Source organism: Carassius auratus, linkage group LG44F (assembly GCF_003368295.1).
Source record: "Carassius auratus strain Wakin linkage group LG44F, ASM336829v1, whole genome shotgun sequence".
Classification (NCBI taxonomy): Eukaryota; Metazoa; Chordata; class Actinopteri; order Cypriniformes; family Cyprinidae; genus Carassius; species Carassius auratus.
Window position 1 is genome coordinate 3,478,239 of NC_039298.1, and position 24,182 is coordinate 3,502,420.

Genomic DNA, 24,182 nt, shown 5'->3' on the forward strand with positions numbered 1-24,182 from the left:
CACACAGAAACACACACTCACTGACCTTTTCCAACCCAGCGGGAGGCGTATGACCAGGTCAGAACGGTGAACAAAGGTGGTCATTTTCTCCTGTCAGAGTCGTGGGGTACTTACTTTTGATCTGAACAGCCATCATGAATGACAATTATCCACTGACACTTTGTCTTCCGTTTCCCTTGTTCTTTCTCCACGTCCACTTCCTGCGGCTGACCTTTTGCGCTGATATCACTCCATCTCTCAGTCCCAGCAGTCGCCTTCTTAGATATATTTATTTTCTGGGGGAAGAAGAAAGAAAAGGGCACTTCTTTCTTTGGCTTTTGTGCCCTATGTGCTGCTACTTAATCTGTTGCTTCACTCAGGCGTGAATGAGAGCGGAAATCCTGTGTCCGCCATTCTCACGCTTCCGGTGTTCTCACACACCTGACCTACACTACATCAGTGCTGCTGGAAGTGTGCGTCAGTGAACGACACATAATTCTGCTCCAGTAGTTTGGACTGGGGCGCTCGGACCCATTGGCTCGCCGTGGGTCTCGCTACCTGCTGATTTCTGGGAAATGCAGTGCGGTCATGCTGACAAAAATGCTGGAAAACAGAGAGTGTGTGTGGATGGGGACCGTGATGTTGGATTGTGAGACTCTGTTTGTGGCCTGCTTTAATTTGATGAAGCAGGTTTATGTTTGCATTTCAATTTTACACCGCACAGCAAGAAGGTAATTGCAAATGCTCCAGAAACACACCTAATGGACACACAGAGACGTTTGCCCATGTTTGCGAGCCTAGTATTGAGCTTTCCCATGAATTTAAAGAGTTGATTTGTTCTGCTTCAGTGTGGATGCACTCTTATGAGAAAAGAGGGATAAAAAAAAAAAAAAAAAACTTGTTTTAAGATTAGCACTCATTTGTGTTAAGATCCTACTATTACTGTTACTGAGGGTTAATTATGAGATCAAGCTCTCTTACTCTACAACATTTTGACGCATAACCATCCTACAAGTCATCTTTTTAAATACATTTTGCTTACTTTTTCTTGTTTCTGCCAGGATACATTAACTTCTGTTTGACACCTGGGCAGCTTAAAGCTCTATTCTCAAAATGCTGTTTTAGGCTGATAAAAGCCTTATTCCTGCATTTGAAAAAAGCCTGAGGCTCTAGAATACACAAGTACTTTTTTTTTCCACTACACTTCTGAAAAAAAACTTTTCTGGAATCTGTAATTGCACTAAAACTATTGACATTTGACCAGGCTTGCATAGTATACAGTAGATCAATGATCAGCACCATGGACAGCTCCACCTTTTATCTTCTTTTTAATTCTTTAAATTGATCAGAAGTGACATTGTTTGTTTATTTATTTTAAAAAAATATCATTCAAATTAATTATGTTCTGTAAAATGTTACATTCAACAAATTAAATGTGTAAAAAAAAAGCAGCACAGCAGTTTTAATTGTGATAACCATAAATGTTTCTTGAGCAGGAAATCAGCATATTGACTCTGAAATAATGGCTACTGAAGATTGAGCTTTGCAACACTGGTACATAATGGTTCATAATATTAATGTTTTTACTATTTTTTAGAACAAATAAATACTGCCTTGGTGAGCATGAGAGACTTCTTAAAAAAAATGACTCCAGATATTTAAACAGCATTTTTTTTTTTTTTTTGCTTGTTGACACATACAAATCTTTCAATATGTAGACTCCATCAGATAAACACTTTGAAGATCTGTCTGTCTGTCTCAGTATGCGTCTGACTTTGATTTGGTGATGCATTATTGAAATGATACCAACGCATCCCAGAGTGAAGTCAAATCAGTCAACTCTGAGGTTTATCTAGAAACAGTTTATGGGTAATGATAACAGATGTCTATGCTATTCTATCAGCATTTTTTTTTTTTTTTTTTGCTACATTAATATTTAAAAACAACCAGTTATTTCTACTATTGCAGTATTCTGTATTATGGCATACATTTCTGTTAAACCTGTACTGCTGAGCTGTTTAGTATACAGTAAGATGATGCTCAGTTTGGCAGATTTGCAGATTGCTGATGGAGACTAACTGTAAGCATGGCAAAAACTGCTGACAGGATCAGTAAGCCTAAAATAAATTGCTAAGTTATCACTCTATATTACCTGACAAAACATTATTTTCTTTGCTTGCTTGAAATAATGTTCATGTTGGCACTTGATTCAGTTATGAAACTATTTATTTATTTTATTTGATAATTTATCATACAAATGCAACTATTTATTTAATAAACCATTAGTTGTTACTTCACTAAAACATGACATAGCTACACGTTGCAAGTTATTACTATATCAATACCAGTGCATCATGTATAATTACAATCAACTTACCCTAAACCAAACCACTAACCCTGTAGTAAATACATACTGTATATTATTTCTCAGTACTTCCTTGTGTAATTACTTGGGCTGCCCCGTCCAAAGATTTTCCTGGTTGACAATTAGTCATTCATTTAATCCATGAGTCAACTAATCGCATGTTTATGACATTAATTTAATGTGTTGTCACATTTACCGCTCTGTGCTTTTAGAGGTCTGTGGAATGGAGCAGGACAGAGACCCTCTTGTGCCTAATATCTTCATGTCTTCTCCTGATCTTTCAAAGCAAGTGACTTTTGCAAAAAGGTCAGGAGATAAAATGTTATCTTCCACACGTGTAAGAAAATAAGGCAATGTTTCATATTGTTTGGTGAGAGAAGGCGAAACTAAATTACCAGCAGATGTGGAATGTGCTGTATGAATAAACTTGATGTGCCTCATCAAAATCTAACAAACAAGTAAAAAGGTAACTGTCCTACAGTGTTTGTCTGCTTTACCATGGTAAATGTCTGCTCCTTCAGCTGGCTGTGTGTTTCTGAAAGTTTTATCCACATTAATGCTAATGAATGATATATTTTTTTTGAAAAAATATAGTTTCTTAAAAAAAAAAAAACTCACCTCAGACAACAAGCATTTGTCATCTTGAATGGCAATGGAGTGAAGAGCCTGTCCTGGGGTCAGGGTGAAAGACTGTCACCATGGAGATAGGGCTCCCGAAAGCACCGGATCAGGAGCATGGTTTCAGTGGTTTCAGTGCAGTCCTCTGGAGATGGAGCCACATTAAAGATTTGATGACAGTGGTCTGACACTCTAATACAACATCAGACTGCCCAAACTGATCACTGATCACCCTGCTCAACGCTCTTGGTAACCCTCATTCCCTGAAGGAATTGGGATATCGCTTCAATAGATCAATCTATTTGAGTGTAAACTAAATGAGCCAATGCACACTGGCATGCAATTATTGCATTCAGCTGCAGTTGATCACAGCGTGAGCAATAAAAGTATGTTTCAGTGCATACTGGCCGCTCAGTGGTGGATACAACAGCCGTGACGACGGGATATGACATCTCCGTTCCCTCCTTCAGGAAACGAGGGCTACCGCTGAAGTGCCACAGCGTCATCACCAAAAGCTTCCAAGAGGGCATTGAACTCGTAGCTCACTGAAGACAGTTGGATGGAGCAGAATGATGTTGTCGCTCGGCTCTGAAGCAAAAAGCTGGTATGCATTGCACCTGCTGCCTTTTTATGCTCACGCTGTGATCAGCTGCAGCTGGATGCAACAACTGCATGCCAGTGTGCACTGGCTCATTTAGTTTACACTAGAAGTAGATTGGTCTATTGAAACGATATCCCAATTCGTCAGTCATTCGATGTGAAGGCGACAGTGACCGGCTGAAAGGGAACTATATTTGAAAAGTCTATTCCCTTGCATAATATTATTGGAAAACCTGACATTTATTTCTTACTTCTCAGAAAAAAGAGCAAACAAAAAAATAAAAAGAGAGGGAATATGGATTATGGGAGGAAAGCATTATGCAGTTGATTCACTGATCAGAGGCCAAATTTTGGATATCAGTGAACTATAGAGACATAGCAAGAAAAACAGGCCAGTGTGTTTACCCAGAATGCTGTGCTCTTGCCAAAGGCAGCACTGTGAGGTTTCTGCTCAGCTCCACTAGAACTAGAACAAAATGATGCCGCAGGAGTCGCAAGCGGAGCAGACAGACGCGTCCGTCCTACATTTCCCTTGTTTGCTTTATGAATATTTTCTAAATTGATTAGGTGATGCGTTGAACAATCAACCCTAGGGAAAGGTTCAGGTTCAGGTCAACAACACACCAGTTGTTTCTTAAAGTCCTTTCATATACTGTAGGATATGTTTTTGAAAGATGATGAAAACAATGGTAAGAATGGCCAGACTTGGATTAAAAAAAATATGGTGATGATTAGTCTTCCTTAAAAATCTATGTTGTTTTACTTAAATAACAGGGAAAGCAATCGATACACTCACATGATATTACAGCAAGAAAAATATAACTCATTTTGCATTATAAGCAAGCTATTAAACAGTCAATAAAAAAAAACCCATAGAGCTCTGATCTAGAACAAACTGAGATTTCACTGTGTCCATTCACACCTGGCTATTCTGATCGAGTTGCTGCCATAAGAAAGCCATCATTAAACCGCTTGATCTTCACTTATTAGTGATGCGTTGATGCAATTATATATGACAGCTGGAAGGCTGCAGACAAGAAGCATTGTGTGGAAGCGAACAAAGTGCTTTCAAGAGGCCTGTCTTTAGGTAAAAGCTATAGAGTTTGTTCTTCAGATAATGGTTTGAGAGCATTTTAAGCATTCAATGCTTGGAGACTTTTCATTATTGTGCTCTGAAAAATGTGGAAGGCTTATTGCAGTCGAGTGTTTGCCTCCCGTTTGGTCGGCTGTTTTGCACTGGTCATGTTGCATTCGCTCAGATTCAGTGCTTGTGTGTTAGGAATAAGTGGAGTGCAGTCATGTTTCGGCAGCGGCGCTCTGTAATGATTTGATGCTGAGCTGACAAGCACAGGCAGATAAGAACAAATGAGGCGTTCTGTGGACATGAAGACAAAACATGAGGCTTAGAGAGAAGTGATATGAATGGACTGCATAACAACTGGGGAAACAGCATAAATCTCTTTTATTTAGCACTTTCTTGCAAAATTGAGAGGGCAAAAAAGACTTAAGTAGAAAAGACAACAAATAGTACCAGGGAACATGCACTTTAGGTTTGGATCACAATCATATATACTGTATATGATCAACTGCAAATCATTTGATTAATTAGTCTGTATGTCATATAATTGATTTGATTATAGCTGTAATTGGTTGACATCCCTATGATAATAGCTGTTACTTCTCTTTTTGCACAGATAAAGTGCCACATTTCTCCAGACTCGGGGATGTGGAGGTGAACGCAGGACAGAACGCCACATTTCAGTGTGTGGCGACCGGACGCTCCACCAAGACGGACCCCTTCCTGGTGGAGGTGAGTGTGTGTGGGAATGTGGATTTTAATAAGCAGCTATTGCTTAATGAAGCAGCAAACTTACTAAAACTATATTTGGGTTGTTAAACTGCTGGAAGTCAAAAACATGTGACCTTCAGAAACTCATTAAAATTCAGTGCACTTCCTTTTTAATTAAGCAGCGGCAATTGCACTTCCCAGCCCAATCTGATGTTTAGAGGATAGTTGGAATTATTTTATTATTAAATGTCATTTATCTCTACATTATGTGCAGTGCTGAATAAAACATACACAATTCAAGGGATAACAAAAATAAATAAAACAAAATAAAATTGTTGCTAAACATCTTTTTCAAAATAGACTTTTATAAACAGAACTTTGTTTAAAATAGTACACACTGAATTGCCTGTAGGTGTATTTTGGGGCTTTATTTATTTATTTTATTTTGTTTTAAAAAAAAAGAACAGTGCTAATAATATTATTTAATGTCTCAATTTTTAAGACTTTCAGCTCTCCACCCATAATTTTCTTGAGTAATTTTATATAGTATTCCCTTTTCACATCCACTTTATTATTTATGGAGGAACTAATTGGACTATAATACGTGGATAGAGCTAACATTTCCATATATCTCAATGGCAGTTGCTTGGCTGGTGCAGGACCTTCCCAGTAGCAGTCTGAAATCTGACATCATTGCTCATGGACTGCAGAACCTTTTCAGCCAATAACCTGAGCCTTAAATACCATATAACTAATCATTTTTAAGACAAAATACTTCATGGCGACATGATTGGCTGATGTCATCACAAAAACTTTTCACAGTCCAAAACCACTAGTGACTAAAATTAGTTGTGATGTTAAAAGCACAAGAAATTAATTTAATCATTTTAAGAGACGATGCATAATGGCAATGGTGTATAATGGCATCTTTTTACTAAGCAGCCTATTATTAATGAAGAGTAGGTTTCACTTTAAAAGCAGCACTGTCTCTTTAAATCCTGAAGCACGTGACGTGGATCTGACACACTTACGATTTACTCCCAACTCTTTATGTTCATTTTGGACATAAAACTAATTTAAGACAGTGTTTATGAGGTCTCCCGCCAAAACCGAACTCCTGCCCCTTTAATCACTGATGCTACAGTACATAACTCATGTTACTTATAATGCATCAACCCCAACACTGCACAAATAGAGGCTGTGTGAAGTTAAAATAAGTAACTCACATCAGGCCGATCTCAGCATAAGCTCTGGATGCTGGATCTCTGATCTCTTTCAGTTTTTGTGTTTGGTATCACAGCTGAGGTCTGAAGCGCTTGCCCCTGGCCATGTGGATTCTTGTCTTACAACCTTTTCACTTTCTCATTGCTGTTGGTGAGAAGTTCAGTGTAATTCCATTACTCTGGAAAGGTCACACAAGTTGTGTTGGGACAGTCCAGTATTAAAGTGAGGTACAGCAAACTGAAAACTCCTCAAATTCGGTCCTTGTTCAGAAGCAGTTCATGACGTCAGTTGTTTGTTGTGAATTATTATTTTTGTAGATGCATGGATAGCATTATAAATAGCCCTTTCAACTAATGGAGAATCAAATTGTATATTCTCTTGAGTGAGAACTATTATAATAGATAAACCATTATCTAACATAAAATTAGCATAGCATGAAAAGTAGGGCAATTTTAAAGCACATTAATTATTTGCATCGCCCACAACCACAGACAGACACACACAAACCTGATTTTGGCTGTGACTGTAACCAGCAATTAAAATCACACAACAGTGTCACAACTGTATCATAATCTGTTTAATTGCTGAAAACTTTTCATTTTGATAACCAGTAATGTCACATTTGCTTCGCTACAGCATGATTTCCCTCTATAAAGAGAGAATAGATAAATAATAAGCATTACCACAGAAATATCATCCTATGGAAACATTTTAAAACAAACAAATGACAATGACTTATTATATATCATTTGACGAGTTCAGAGAGTTCATTCAACTATTAGAAGATTATCAAACAAATATTGTTCTGTGTTATTTCTGAATCTTACCTTAAAAAAGTGATAATTAAAATACCTTGATAAAATACCTTAATAATTAACTGTAAAACCTAACATACTGTATGAACTAAGAAAATACCCCCCAAAAAAAATTCACAAAAAAATAAAAAAATCTAATTTTATATATTTATATATATATATATATATATATATATATATATATATATAAATATATATGATTCTCACTGATTCTCAAACCTGCTTTCTTGCAGTCCATGTTCTTCCAACCTTATTTTGTAGTAAGCTGCGAATGTGCTTTGGGAAAATGTATCAGAGAAAAAGCTTAACTTTTAATAAGGCAAGGCAAAGCAAGGCAAGTTTATTTATATAGCACATTTCGTACAAAGTGTTAATTCAAAGTGCTTTACATAAAAGAAAGTGAAATAATAATGAAGAAAAAAATAAACAAGCAATTTAAAAACTTCTAATAATGCTAGAAACATGCTAGCAACATGCTAGTCGCATGCTAATCATGCTAAAACATGTTAGCAACATGCTTATAATGCTAGAAACATGCTAGCAAAATGCTTATCATGCTAGAAACATGCTAGCTACATGCTAGTCGCATGATAATCATGCTAGAAACATGCTAGCAACATGCTAGTCATGTTAGAAACAAATTAACAACGTGCTAGTCAAATGCTAATCATGCTAGAAATATACTAGCAACATGCTAGTCATGATAACAATATGCTAGCAACATGCTATTAACATGCTAATCATGTTAGAAATATGTTAGTCATGCTATAAACTATAAACTATAAACTATAAACTTCTAACTTTTTTAAACTTCTTCAAACTTTCTGGTCAGGCTTTCTCAAGCCAACTTAAAGTTTGTCTCAACAAACTTTTTTTTCTAGTTATTATTATTATTATTATTATTATTATAGTTTGGTCCAATGTTCCTTGGATCTCAACACTCTTCAGTTAGATTAACTCCCAAAATGTCAGCAGTGGCATGGTTTATTACAGTTAAACTAAACTAAACTAAACTAAAATAAAATAAAATAAAACTCGGATTAAGTTGGGGAGGTCATTCCACCAGGAGGGAACATTTCATTTAAAAGTCAGTAAAAGTGACTTTCTGCTTATTTGGTATGGCACAATCAAGCGACGTTCACTTGCAGAATGCAAGCTTCTAGAGGCACATAAGTCTGAAGTAACAAATTTAGGTAAATGGGTGCATAGCCGGTGGTAGTTTTGTAGGCGAACATCAATGCCTTGAATTTTATGCGAGCAGCTATTGGAAGCCAGTGCAAATTGATAAACAGAGGTGTGACGTGTATTCTTTTTGGCTCATTAAAAATGTATGTTGCTACCTCGTTCTGGATTAATTGTAAAGGTTTGATAGAGCTGGCTGGAAGACCTGCCTAGAGGGCATTGCAATAGTCCAGCCTGGACAGAACAAGAGGTTGAACAAGGAGTTGTGCAGGATGATCCGAAAGAAAGGGCTTGATCTTTTTGATGTTGAATAAAGCAAATCTGCAGGATCAGGCAGTTTTAGCAATGTGGTCTGAGAAAGTCTGTTGATCATCAATCATAACTCCGAGGCTTCTAGCTGTTTTTGAAGGAGTTGTGGGTGATGTGCCTAACTTGATGGTGAAATTGTGATGAAACGATGGGTTTGCTGGAATCACAAGCAGTTCTGTCTTGGCAAGGTTGAGTTGAAGGTGATGGTCCATCATCCAGCAAGAAATGTCTGCTAGACAAGCTGAGATGCGAATAGCTACTGTCGGATCATCAGGATGGAATGAGAGGTAGAGTTGAGTGTCATCAGCATAGCAGTGGTATGAAAAGCCATGTTTTTGAATGACAGAACCTAATGATGCCATGTAGACAGAGAAGAGAAGTGGTCCAAGAACTGAGCCCTGAGGCACCCCAGTAGTTAGATGTTGAGACTTGGACACCTCACCTCTCCAAGATACTTTGAAGGACCTATCTGATAGGTAAGACTCAAACCATTGAAGTGTTGTTCCTGAGATGCCTTTCACCAGTAGCGTTGATAGGAGGATCTGGTGGTTAACCATGTCAAAAGCAGCGGACAGATCAAGCAGGATAAGTACTGAAGATTTGGATTCCGCTCTTGCTAATCTTAGAGCTTCAACAACTGAGAGCAAGGCAGTCTCAGTTGAATGTCCACTTCTGAAGCCAGATCGGTTGCTGTCAAGGAGGTTGTTGTGTGTGAGAAATGTAGAGACTTGGTTGAACACAGCTCATTCAAGTAATTTTGCAATGAAAGGAATGAGGGAAACTGGTCTGTAGTTATCTAAAAGAGATGGGTTGAGGGTGGGTTTCTTAAGTAGTGGAGTTATACAAGCCTGTCTAAATGATGAGGGAAAAACACCAGTGTGGTGGGGTGTGTTGATGATGTGAGTGAGTGCAGGTACAACTGCAGGAGAAATGGCTTGAAGGAGATGAGATGGAATAGGATCAAGCGGGCAAGTAGTAGGGTGATTAGAAAGGATGAGTTTTGAGACTTTTGCCTCAGAGAGTGAAGAGAAGGATGTAGTAAATGAGTGTATGTTTGGTGGTGATATGAGCTTGATTGATTGTGGTGTGGAAAATTGTGCACTAATGTGTATTAGAGATGAAGCATGAGGGGGAGGAGGAGGACAAAGAAGTGAGGAAAATGTTTTAAAAAGCATACAAGAGTTTTGACGAATTGTTAATTTTGTTATGGTAGTATGTCATTTTAGCAGTGGAGACATTAACAGAGAAGGAAAAAAGTGACTGATACACATTAAGGTCAGTAGTATTTTTGGATTTGCGCCACACCCTTTCAGCAGCTCTAAGCTTAGAACAGTGTTTGTGTAGAAAATCAGATAACCAAGGGGAAGAAGGGGTGTTACGGGCTGGCCTGGAAGATAAGGGGCAAACAGTGTCTAAACAAGATGTAAGAGTGGAGCAGAAAGTATCAGTAACACTGTTAGCATCCAAAGATGCAAACAGTTTAGGGGAAGGAAGTGAAGATGAAACCATTGCAGATAGCCGGGAGGGTGAAAGTGTGCGTAGGTTACGTTGAAAGATGACATGTGGAGGGGTAAGTGATGTGTCAGGGATCATGTTGAGGTTAAGAGTGAGGAGGAAGTGATCTGACGTGTGTAGTGGAGTAGCCAGAACATGGTCAGTAGAGCAGTTTTGTGTATAAATAAGGTCCAGTTGGTTGCCTGATTTGTGAGTAGCAGTAGTTGACACTCGGTTGAGATCAAAAGAGGCAATCAGAGTGTGGAAATCAGCATACAGAGGTTTATCTAGATGGATGATGAAATCTCCAAGCATAACTAGGGGTGTACCATCCTCAGGAAAGGTTGAGAGCAACACATCTAATTCATCCAAAAAGTTACCCAGTGGTCCTGGGGGTCGATAGACAACTACAAAATGAATTTTAAGAGGGTAGGTAACAGTAACTGAATGAGATTTAAAGGAGCTGTTGATACCTGTTGAGCTGAAGGATTACATTTCCAATCATTAGAGATGAGCAGAGGTCATAGGATACAGATACATAGGATACATAGAGGATACAGACTGGATCTGGTGACTACGGTGACCATCTGAATAAGAACGAAAAATTCTTCTAACGATGTAGAAAGTACATCTTGTGTTATTGGAAGTGTTCCCAGTTCTGGTTGTCCTAATGAATGCTGTCTAAAAATCCTTTAAAGGATTGGAATATTAGAAATGTGTTATTATGTGTAAACCAGGTTCAAGAGATGGGTCTTTAATCTAGATTTAAACTGACAGAGTGTGTCTGCCTCCCGAACAATGTAAGGTAGGCTTTTCCAGAGAAAAGGATCTGCCACCTGCAGTTGATTTTGATATTTTAAATATAATCAAATTGCCAGAAGTTTTAGAATACAGCAGATGTGGAGGACTTTAATGCAATAAGAGCTTGTTCAAATACTGAGTTGCTAGTAATAAGCAAGATCTTAAAATCAATACAATGTTTAATAGGGAGCCAGTGCAGTGTTCATAGGCATAGGTCATACTTAAGATATATTTTTGAGGTGTAAAATGCAGTTTTACAAATGCTAGAAATTTGTCTTTGAAAGGAAAGATGCTAACAAATAGCACACCTAGGTTTCTAACTGATGACGAAGAATTGACAGAGCAGCCATCAAGACTTAGACAGTGTTCTAGGTTATTACATGCAGAGGTTTAAGGTCCGATAACTAACACCTCTGTTTGTTTGTTTTTTCAGAATTAAGGCGTAAGAAATTAGTCCTCATCCAGGTTTTATTGATTATGCATTCCGGTAATTTTTCAAATTGGTATGTCATCCGAGCCTTAAAGAAACATAGAGCTGAGTATCATCACCATAACAGTGAAAGCTAACACCATGTTTCCTGACAATATCTCCCAAGGGTAACATGTATAGGGTGAAAAGTAATGGTCCCAGTACTGAGCCCTGAGATAATCCATACTGCTTTTTTGATCAATATGATACCTCTTCACTGCAACGAACTGATGGTGGTCAGATAAGTATGATTGGAACCATGCTAATGCACTTCCGTTAATGCCAGCAAAGTTATCTAGTCTGTTCAAGAGAATGTTGTGGTCAATAGTGTTCAACGCAGCACTAAGATCCAATAGAACTAATAGAAAGATGCAACCACGATCAGATGATAAGAGAAGGTAATTTGTAACTATTATTAGAGCGGTCTCAGTATTATGATACGGTCTAAAAACTGACTGGAAATCCTCACAGATTCCATTTTTCTCTAAGAATGAATATTATTGTGAGGATACTACTATTATTGTGAGGATACATCTCTTTTGATGAGAGGCTTAATAACAGCCAGTTTGAAGGTTTTGGGGACATATCCTAATGACAATGGCAAATTAATAATAGTCAGAAGAGGATCCATGACTTCTGGAAGCACCTCTTTTAGGAGCTTAGATGGAATAGGGTCTAACATACATGTTGGTTTAGATGATTTAACAAGCTCCAATTAAAAAAAATAATAATAATGTAAAAATAAATAAACACGCAAATGTGAAGAAGAGAGCTGAAATGAAACAGAAGCTTATCTGTAAATAATTCATCCTTCCTCTGTGCTGTTATGATTTACAGCATTTAGCTCCAAATGTCTGTTGACCTGCATGTGATGTAAACATATTGTTAATGTTGCAGCTCATCGGCCGTGTCCAGTAATCTTAACTGAAGTCTCCTGTCGAGATGCACTATTTGCAGCTTGTGTTTTGATCAGGTTTTGGCTTTGAGTGAAACCCCATTGGTCTGAGAGTCTTTCGGCTGTGTTCTGTCTGCGGTTTAAATAGTAAAAACAAACCTGATTGCGTACATCTCCAGTTCACTATAGCAGAAGCTCTCCCGTCTCAGTTCAGACGTGTGCTGACACGAGGACGTTTCTCCCCAGTTTAATTGATGTGTATTATTTATTCAGGTGCTGTGGCGTGGCCATGAGGCAGTGCGCTGAGCCGTAAAATGCTGATATTTACATCATTTGTGTAATCGCCAGCCATTTCAGTCGTGTGTTTATTTTCTTTTCCAATTGCCAGCATCACGAATGAATGCTTCAAAGCAGTTCAGAGAAGATGAAGGAAGGCTGTTGAAGGTGCTCTGTCAGGCACCGGCGGATGGTGTGGTGTTAGGAGATGGTGACCAAGGGTAGTCAAAAAAACCCAAAACAAATATGAACAGAAATCTTTTTGCAGTGTCTTCCTAGTCTTACAAACTAGTGTTGTATCTTCTATTAATACATTAACAAACATTTTATAATGCTTAATATAGCATTAGTTCATATACTGTATATCCAAATAGCTCAGATAATGTACTAATGATTTTAACAGGTGATTTATGTGCATCTGAATGCTTACAAATGTCGTTAAACTGGTTGTTTAAATGGTTTTAAGTGATTTGTATGTCTTCTAATGCACATTTTTACATTCAGTACCTTCATAGGAATTAGACTTTTAGCTACTGTAATAAAGTTTGAATAAAGTGTGATTAGTTAAGGGTGTTTATATTCTTGCTAAAGGCATAAAATCAACAACACATAACAGCAACAGCATATAAAACATTTTTACTCATTTACATATTACAAAATATGATTCCAGAATTGCAGTTTGACAAACCAGTCAAATACGTTCCCCACCTTGTTTTAGAACACTATTGCTGAAACAAGGCAAAAGTCAAATCAATGATGCTATCTGTATTTGCGTTCATGATCATATGGATATAACGTTTAATAAAATACATTTATAAGCATTTTAATTTAGGTTCAATTTAAGTTCATTAATAAATATTTACAAGCACATAATCTCTCATTTGTATCTATTTAAATATTAAATAATGATCTGATAACATTGTATGATATTTGTTAGTGATCTATGAATGCAATTTATAACAGTGTTACCTTGTTTTCTTTGTTGAAATAAAGCTGAATTAAAATGTAAATATGCAATTATGTCAAGTTAAATGAAAAAAAAACTGGAAATGTTGATAATAGTAGTGAAAGTAGTTGTAATAATAATAATGCTAAAAGCGGCCGAACACTCACTTGTTTAAACTTGCTTTTGTCTAATCTGTTCTTTTAACTGTCGTCTATTTTTATTTCTTTCTTTATTTTTAGATGTAAAGCACTTTTTGACACTTACTCTTGAAAGGTGCTATAGAAATAAGCATTACTTACTACTACTACTATTACTACTAATAATAATGAAAGTAAAGTCAAATTTAAATAATTAAAATAAAAACTAATTCAACATGTAATATGTAATAAATATTAAATAAAAATGACTAAAATAACACTTCCAATTCAAATAGTACAGTAAATTTGTGCAAGAAACTTCACAAAACGTTTCTACAAAAGGATTTATTTGAAACAATTTTCATTCTGAAATTGGTAGTCAAAAAATCTCAAAGGAACAGCAAGTTACACACTGAAGGTGACATTTCTGAAGTAGAAAGAGTAATACAAATATAAATAGTATTTTCTTGTAAAATGCTCTTATTTACAACTTCATAATAATGATTTTACAATGGACTTCTTATAGTATATGAAACTTTAAAAGTACTTTTCATTGTTAATGGAAGAAAGAAAGTCATGCTGGTTTAGAATGACATAATGGAAATAAATAATGCCAGAATTTAGGGAGAATGATTCATTTAAGTGCAGTTTAAATTTTTTTCTACATTTCCTTTTGAATGACAGGCTCTTTCTTTCATGAGCCGCTGCTTTGTCCAAACACCTGGAGGGTGCGTGTGTGTTAAAATAATGAAGGGACTGTGTGTTCCTGGTCCTTGACACCTTGTGATATAGGCTATTCAGAGATGCTAGCTGCTTTTGAAGAATAAAGGAGATCACACCGGTTTGGCCATCATTATTACAGCCAAACACATCAGCAATATATGCCAGCTCTTCATGAGAGCTTGGAGTTTTCTTGTGCTCTTTATGCACCATAAAATAAGTTATAAATCAATCATAAAACAAAATTCCTAGTTATTAGTTAGTTAATATTGGACCTTAAAAATAAAGTGTGACCATATTAAGTAATATTATACATTCCTTAATTTACACATTCGTTTCCCTGATAAATCTGCCATTTTCCGAGCTCTTGCAGAATTGAGTTTGGCTTCCCATACTTTCAGTGTAAAGATTTGTGGGGTTATTGTATTTAAAGTAATCATGAATATTTATGGAGGGAAATGTTTCATAGAAATACTCTTGTCATGCACAGATCGAGAGGAAATGCTTGTGTTGTGTTATAATTAATGTTAACGTAAAGCTGATTCGGTCCAGAAAAATGTGGTCCAAATGTTTACACAGAGCTGATATGAATGTGGTCATGAAATGTACTTCACTGATCATTTTTATGTACTATGCATTTTTGCTTATGTATCTCGTACCCCTCTCTCTGTTTCAGAGGCGTAACGGTGTTCTGATGTCACCGTACTCTGTGACGTCATCAGTAGGCGAGCGTCGATTGGTTGCTTGGTTTCAGGTGGGCGGAGCCCAGCGTGGAGAGCAGGATCTGTACCGATGCCTCACTCAGTCGACGTACGGAGCCGCAGTGTCAAACTTTGCTGAACTAGTCGTCAGAGGTATGACCAGAGTTTCTTTCAACTACACTTTTTGTTTCTTTGCAACTGTGTTTTTATGAATATCTTAATATTTGTTACATAAGTCTATACTGTATTGGATGTTTAATTCTTATTAGTTGGCACTTGTTTTCAGGTGTGCAATTATTTTTCAGGGAAGCAATTCTAGGTCTTTTGACTGCAAACTCCAAACTCTCTTTCTTGGCAAAATAAAATAAAATAAAATAAATATTTTTACTATTATATATTAATTTATGATAAATATAATACACAATTTTTTAGCACATTCCCCCAAAGTTCATTCTAATAAAAATAAATAAATAAATCTCAGTCTCATTATGTTACAAATATATATTATTTAAATTGTGGAATATTTATATATCATGCTATTGTTTATTAAACTTCCTAATCAATGTCTTCTGAAACAATAAAATGATAGATTCATCAGCTGGAGTCGCATGGATTACCGTCATGGTTATTTTGCATAGTTCTTTTGCAGAAGGATGGAATATTTTCCTAAACCTTTGTTTGTGTTCATCTGAAGAAAGTCATATACAGCTGGGATGACACAAGGGAGAGTAAATGATGAGAGAATGATCATTTTTGGGTGCACTGTCCCTTTAAGACAAGCGGATTTAAATGAAAAATTTAATCAGTGCCAGTTGGTCCCTCTGTGTCTAAGCTGAAGGGTCTCAGCTAGAATAAGGAACCATACATTTCAGACATAACACTTTAAATTAGATCATACTTCAGCCATCATTCTTTGCTATTGCCAGGTTAGTTTCTCACAGCACAGCAGGTTCTGCACTCTTCTCATCCTCTGAACTCCCAATCAAAACACCAGCACCTGAGCACATCTCGCTGATGCTCTGAAACATCACATCTCCTCAGCAAACGCCGAACGCCTGAGAGAGTTGTAGCCTCTCTGAGCCGGTGGACTGATTATGGTCATATCCACCAATCAGAGACATATCTAACCCGGAAATAACCAAATTACCAGTGCAATCAGTTATGCAAATGACCACACGCTGCTTCGTCACTGCCCTGGCAGTGATTCTCTCGCAATGGTGCCGTGATTGAAATAGCGAATGAGTCACGCTTCTCCTGGAGCTGAGGTAATGCCACTGAGAGTCCACAAAACAAAGGAGTAATCAATGCTGTTGTGTTCTGTTTGAACGAGTACATTATGTACTTCACAGTGGCTTAAGAGTTTATTTTTTAACTTCCTTTATCAGCTGCTGAAGTGTGCTGTATTTGCGTCACAGTGTGATCACACAGGCATGATGAGAAGAGCAACAGGACCAATCCATGATGCTTTGCATGTACTTCTTAATTCAGGCAATTTCCTGTCTGTCAAAATAGACTTACCGGCATGAAACCTTGCTTACCATATGAACACATAAGTCCACTTCAGATTGTGATTAGCTTAACTCATGCATTAGTGAGTAAGCGAGTCGTTAGACTGATTCAGACTGATAACTCTGATTATACTGATTTATGAGTCATTTTTTTAGATATTCTTTGCAGAGAACTGGTTCATAAGAGTCATATTATTTGAATAATAGTGCAGTAAAATAGTAACTTTTGAATGTCAGTGTTCATAGGATCAGCTTTAGATTCAACACACAATTTGGCATCATTTGTATACACTTTCTAGATTTGCCATGCTAAGATGTTCCTGCAGTTATATTGTGCAACACATAACAGGCTCGTCAAGTCCTGGAACATCTCGTCCGTCTCTACTGGAAGAAAAAGGCTCTGTTAGGTGCAGCTCATAATAAGCCACTTAAATAGGACCAGTGGCTTTCCAATTGATGCAGAAACCTCTCCTGTGAAAGCAGTTTGAGAGTGTGTTCAGGCATGTCCATCTACATCTGTGCTTTCATTAGCTTTATTCATCTTTGATTTTTATATTGAAATATTGAAAGTCAAGGTTTCACAGTCGTACTGTTATACTGATAGCATCTCATACAGAGATGATGATTCATGTCATTTGAGAGATTAGAAACACTGAGCAATCAGGAAGCAAATTTCATTCGTTTGAATATGACACTGTCAGTTATTAGTACAACTCTCCGTTCGGTTTATTAACATATTACCATATTAGTAGTTAGGGGGTGTGCCTGAAACCTGAATCCTTGTAAGGGAAAACAACTAAAGATTCCTAACACTGTGTCTACATCGGATCCGAGCAGCGCAGCACAAAAAACTACTATAGAACGTCTGATCTATAATAGAGATTGATTATATAAAGATCAGTCAGTGGAACTCAGTATAATCAGTGATGCTGTCTACACACATGTGACCACACAAATCCCTGACGATGACATCGTTTACCGGCCCAACCCTATTGGTTCATCCAGTAACAGTATGCTGTAGATACTGTTAATACTAAACACAGAAGATTTGTTGACAAAAGGGTTGAATGTGGTAAAGTCTGTCAAACCTTGAGTGGTCTGTATGTGTAGCACCAGCTGCTCTGCAGATCTTTCTGATTACCTGACATCTATTTCCCTGATCACTTTAGTCTGATCTGAAAGTATTACGTTTTCTTTTGCTTCTTTCTTTCTTCTCTTGCTGTAATCTGTTGTAGTCCCGCCCACTCCGATAGCTCCGCCCCAGCTGCTGCGCTCTGGCCCCACCTACCTGATCATCCAGCTCAACACTAACTCTATAGTGGGCGACGGGCCGGTGATCCGCAGAGAGATCGTGTACCGGGCCAGCCACTCGCCCTGGTCCGAAACTCACGGAGTCAACTCCCTGACGTATAAAGTCTGGCACCTGGAGCCGGACACCGAGTACCGCATCAGTGTGCTCCTCACGCGGCCCGGAGAGGGTGGGACGGGCCCGCCTGGACCCCCGCTGGTCAGCAGAACCAAGTGTGCCGGTGAGCGGACTCATTTTCTTCCCCAATACTCAGCTATTAAATGTTTCATCAAAATGATTTAGAGTTCAAATGAGTGGAAATCATCCACTGGTTTTCATTGGAATTCTTATTAAAATCAGGGGATTTCATCTGTGGTAAATGTGACCGTCAACAGTTTTCAGACGTATGTTCATGGCACCACAGTAAATTAATTCATTAAGGTTTTACAGCCCCCCCCACCCACCCCACCCCACCCCCTGTAACCATGGTTGCACATGCATGAGTTAATGGGATGTCGTTGTAATGCTGTTACGTGGACTTTTGAAAACCATAATTTCACTTAGTTCAAATTGAATCCAGGGTGAGCCAAACAGAGTCAAGTCGTCTTGTATAATCACATTTTGGCTTTATTCTCCGGTCCTCTGAGGAGCGTGTGTTGTTTGTCTGGTTGAAGTAAACTGGACACAACTCTAGTATAAATGCACTTGTGTTGTAACCCTGCTTTTGGGCTTCATATATCAATGTCGAAGGTGCTCTGAGACTCTATTAGTCTTGGTCATCACCAGCAGCAGAAGAACTTGGTCCCTTAACAAACTGTACACCGCACACATGTTGCTAATATGGCAGACATCTTTATTTTTGGTATCTGATGTCGAGGCACTAAAGGTGCATTACTGCTCTGTATTTCTGTATCACTCTGCATAATTTCATGTGCATTTATTTGAATATTTATATTATAATTTATATTAATATTATAATATATCCTTCCCTCTACTCAAGGAGTTATTTTCATGTAGGTACATTATGTTAACATACAGATAACCTTATTATCACAAACAAACATAACATTGATACATACTCTGTGTGTCCGGGTAGTGACATCAGTTCAAACTAATTCAATATCCTTATTTTATTTCATTTCATTTCATTTCATTTCATTTCATTTCATTTTATTTTATTTTATTTTATTTTATTTTATTTTATTTTATTTTATTTTATTTAATTTAATTTTAATCTAATCAATATTTATGTAATTGTTTTAATGATTTAAAGGATTGTGAATAACTTTTAGCATATATTATATTTACAGGCTTTATTGAAAGTGTTACTAAATGTTGATTAAATCAGAAATATGCTAATTTAACATTTAAAAAAATATATATTAAAACACCATTCTAAGCTTGATATATTCAAAATCAACTTGTACCTCATTAATATTACATAATAGACACTGCAGACCAACGGTGTCTATTCCGTCTGCGTATTTTTTTTCACCGCATTTATCAGTCATTCTTTTATTTATTTTTTGTCTCTGTCTGCTGTGTGTGTGTGTGTGTGTGGCAGATCCAGCAGTTAGGCCATCCTCATCAGGCCTGTGGGAGTTTCAGTAGCTGTGTCTCATTAATTAGTGTAATCAGTTTGATTTGTCTGGGGGACTCGGAGGGAGGGCAGAGGTCCGCAGGCTTGACTGGACACTGACTGTCTCAGGGAGCCAGGGGTGTCAACATGAAAACACACTTCATCCCCCAACAATCAAAAGAAATAAACATAAGGCATTATGTTTTCACTGAGGACAAAGAAGTCTAGGACAAAGAAGAGTGTTTGCATTCAACATTATTTTCAACAACTACCCCTAAACTGTCATAGCTACAGTATAATACAAAAATAGTTAGTTTTTTGTTTGTTTATTTGTATGTACTTTGCACATTTTCAATACTCATTACTGGAATTATTATTTGTATTCATTCATTTATTAATTCAATATTGTAATTACCTTTTTGCAACCTTTACACTCACACACACACACATATATATATATATATATATATATATATATATATATATATATATATATATATATATATATACACCAATTACCATTATTAACTAGTTGCTTATTAGCATGCATATTATTATTGACTGTTTATTTTTACTTATAAATGACCATATTTTTATATCCTTTAATATACCACATACCTAAACTTAACAACTACCTTATTAACTATTTATAAGCAGCAAAATAGATGTTTATTGAGGCAAAAGTTGTAGTTAATAGACAGTTAATAGGAAGAATAGGTCCCAAGTGTGTTTTAATGCATTGTATAAACTCATGAATAATTGTAACCACACTTATAAAACATCATAATATCTAGCCATTGTTACACCTTCAGAAAGCCAGATGCAGTAAAACACGGCAAACAAACCCGATCAAAGGTAACAAGGAATCTGCAAATATTACAATGCATTTAAACCTCGGTAGCAATTATTTAGGAAAAGATGCAATGCATTATAACATCATTATGAATACATTTATACATTATCCATAAAGTGTTACCAGATTGCTTCTTAGTCTTACAATCTTAAAATGTGAAAAATGAACTGGAGATATTTTGGCAGAACCTCCTTTTCATATTTATGTTTTCAGTTTTCAAATATAATGACAATGTTCATTCATCAGTGTGCATTTATTGTAGTGCTCCATATGTTGTATTGCCAAGTGCTTTTATTTTTACAGACACGCAGGACTCACTGGGCTCATCTCCTGTCTGTCTGTCTGTCTGTCTGTCTGTCTGTCTCTGGGACGAAACACTCATCAGAGTGAAAGAGAGGGAATTTAAGTGACAGGAAAGACAGACCAGGACCCCTGCCTTCACACATGACACCTGCAATTAACTCATAGCAGCTCTAATCGCATCTGCACTGAGAGAGAGGATGCAGAGGTTCCTTAAATGCTAATTTATATGTAATGAGAACTCTTTGAATTACCTATGAAATGTACTTTAACACCTCGGTCTCTCACTGCTTTAGGGTTCATGTGTGTTAGTCAGAGTCAGCTGTTCTCTCTCCAGCTCCATCCATCTGTCAGGCCATCAATTGTTCTGTTTAGATAGATAGATAGATAGATAGATAGATAGATAGATAGATAGATAGATAGATAGATAGATAGATAGATAGATAGATAGATAGATTTCATTAAGAACCTTTAAAATCACCATGAAATGGAAATGAATACAAGTTCATATAAATGCATAATATAGGTCTTTTTGTGCACAATTCATCTATGCATATTTCATTTTTAATTTTAATCAAAATCTCATACATTTACTTTCTGATAAAAAACAAAACAAAACTAAGACTTCTGTTCTGAAATTGTGTGCAGGACTTCTCTAATCATCTAATGTTTTGATTTAAATATATATATATATATATATATATATATATATATATATATATATATATATATATTAGGAGTGTAATGATACGCGTATTCGTATTGAACCGTTCGATACGAGGCTTTCGGTTTGGTACGCGGTATGCATTATGTACCGAACGGTTCGTTGGACTAATTAATTATATTTGAAAAAAAAAATAAAAAATTATGAAATATAATGATATGCGTTCAACAAGGTAGCCCAATAACCCAAACGACGTAACAGGCAACGCCCCTGACACTCCCGAAGAAGAAAAAAACACCAACTTATATGTTTATGTTAGGCTACTCAGCAGGCGCTCGCTCACTCAGTACACGCTGAAGGCTTGTTGCAAAATGGCCAATGCGTTTAACAGACTAGAAATGAGAAGATCCTCCAATAACCAACAGGTCTGGTGTTTGGGTGCACTTTGGATTCCCTGTAAGCTAATGAGACCATATTTAGCTATTTTGCAACGAGCCTTCAGCGCATGCTGAGTGAGCGAGCGCATTACTCTGAAGTGGAAAACGCAGGTTTTAAGAACAGGCTTAATAATTTAGCCCCGTTACAATATTCCTTCACGAGCCCATTTCAGCCAGACCGTAATTCCTGCTTTGTTCCAAAAAACATAAGCCCTATAGAGAACCAATTGAGTAAAAACACACTCAAAATAAAGAGTTATAGAGCTCCATATAAAAAGTGACATCTTTGTATTTGTTCATAACTACTACAACAATATAACTTTTTTTTTTTTTTAATAAGGAGCTGTTTTTGTTTTATACAGTATGCTGCTAAGAAAACACCATAGAAGATGGGTAAAGAATAGCTCCATCATTGTTCAATGTAAAAAAAAAACAACAACAAAAAACATACTTTGTAAGTTTTAATAAATAAAACATTTTTTTTTTAAATCAAGGAAATTTATCTGCCAATTTTTTCTTGTTGCTGTATCTAAAACGTACCGAACCGTACCGAACCGAACCGTGACACCAGTCTATCGTATCGAACCGAACCGTGAATTTTGTGAACCGTTACACCCCTAAAATATATATATATATATATATATATATATATATATATATATATATATATATATATATACTGGGCAAGTTAACGCATTATTATCGTGTTACGTTAATTGATTAATGGCGACAATTATGTTATTGAGCATTAACAAAGTTTTTTATAATTATGAAAGTCCATTGCTCACTGGCTTTTATTCGCTTTTTTATTTTTTTATTTCACTTTTGCCGCTTATAAATATTCACACATTAATGCAGCACGTATCAGATATTTCTGCACTCTGGCATGGTTAGCGCTCACACTTCACTGATCTAGATATAACTGAACCGCGCTCTTGTCCACCTCTTCTAACTGAGCCAGGGACTGCTGAATGGAGTGATCACAATAATCATACAAACCTGGCTTTGGGGTTTTGGTCCTGGCTTTTAAGATTGACTAGTGTGATCACACCCTAATTATTCTCCCGCATCGTTTTATATTTGTTTTAGGCTTATCAGTCAGACTTGTAATCCAAAGGTTGTGAGTTTGAGTCTCAGTGCCGGCAGGAATTGTAGGTGGGGGGAGTGAATGCACGGCTTTCTCTCCACCCTCAATACCATGACTTAGGTGCCCTTGAGCAAGGCACCAAACCCCCAACTGCTCCCCGGGCGCCGCAGCATAAATGGCTGCCCACTGCTCCGGGTGTGTGTTCACTGCTGTGTGTGTGCACTTTGGACGGGTTAAATTAAAGCATGAATTCTGAGTATGGGTCACCATCCATATTTGACAGTATATCATGTCGCTTTCACTTTCAAACTCAAGTGAAAATAAGAAATGTGTTTAACTCAGTGTCTCTTCTCTCTCCTCAGAGCCCATGCGTCCCCTCAGAGGACTGACAGCGTCTGAGATCCAGTCCCGTCAGCTGCTGCTGCAGTGGGAGCCGGTCGGCTACAACCTGACGCGCTGTCACACGTACTCCCTGTCGCTCTGCTACCGCTACTCCACGGCTGCTGGGGGCGGAGCCGGCGGGAATAACGCCACAGTGAGGGAATGTCTGTCGGTGGATCGGAACACCTCCCGCTTCACGCTTCGGGACCTGCCTCCATTCCATGCCGTTCATGTGAGGCTGGCGCTGGCCAATCCTGAGGGCAAGAAGGAGAGCCGAGAGGTCACCTTCCAGACGGAGGAAGACAGTGAGTATTCATGTTTTTGTTTATTTATGAAGTTTTGTTGTCGTGTCTTAAACATCTATACCCCGTTGCTACATGCTTGTTTCTGGTTCCTTTGTTAAATTAAATATTGTAGGCAACCCTGACAATTATGCATTATAATGTATGTTATGAATACCTTTAAAATTCATTATATGTCAAGTAAAGTGTAACCAGATTGTTTTCCATTATGGTGCATTTAAAATCGTAATGGTTTTAAGCTAAATAGATTTTTTTTGATGTGTTGAAATATGAACCATAAAAGCATCAACACTCCATCATCATATCCACACTTCAGCTAAATACCATTTTCACTCATCACTCCTTGATTTAGTAAGAATTTGTGTAATTCAAGTCCCACGATCAAGAATTCAGACATTTCAACTACGAAAACCACATTTTAGCATGCGGGGGAACATTATCATTATTAAATCAAGCACTAAAT

The 24,182-nt window shown here is 37.1% G+C and overlaps 1 protein-coding gene across 5 annotated transcripts in view; it reads left to right on the forward strand.

Annotated features, from left to right (window-relative positions):
* The window catches only part of ptprua (protein tyrosine phosphatase receptor type Ua), a 235,975-nt gene that overhangs the window by 127,928 nt on the left and 83,865 nt on the right, over positions 1-24,182 (forward strand). For all 5 annotated transcript variants that reach the window (XM_026241054.1, XM_026241057.1, XM_026241053.1 and 2 more), the window contains exons 5-8: positions 5,257-5,372; positions 15,296-15,473; positions 18,064-18,357; positions 23,399-23,722. In XM_026241054.1, coding sequence (XP_026096839.1) covers positions 5,257-5,372; positions 15,296-15,473; positions 18,064-18,357; positions 23,399-23,722 — 912 coding nt within the window. The remainder of the gene's footprint in view (positions 1-5,256; positions 5,373-15,295; positions 15,474-18,063; positions 18,358-23,398; positions 23,723-24,182) is intronic.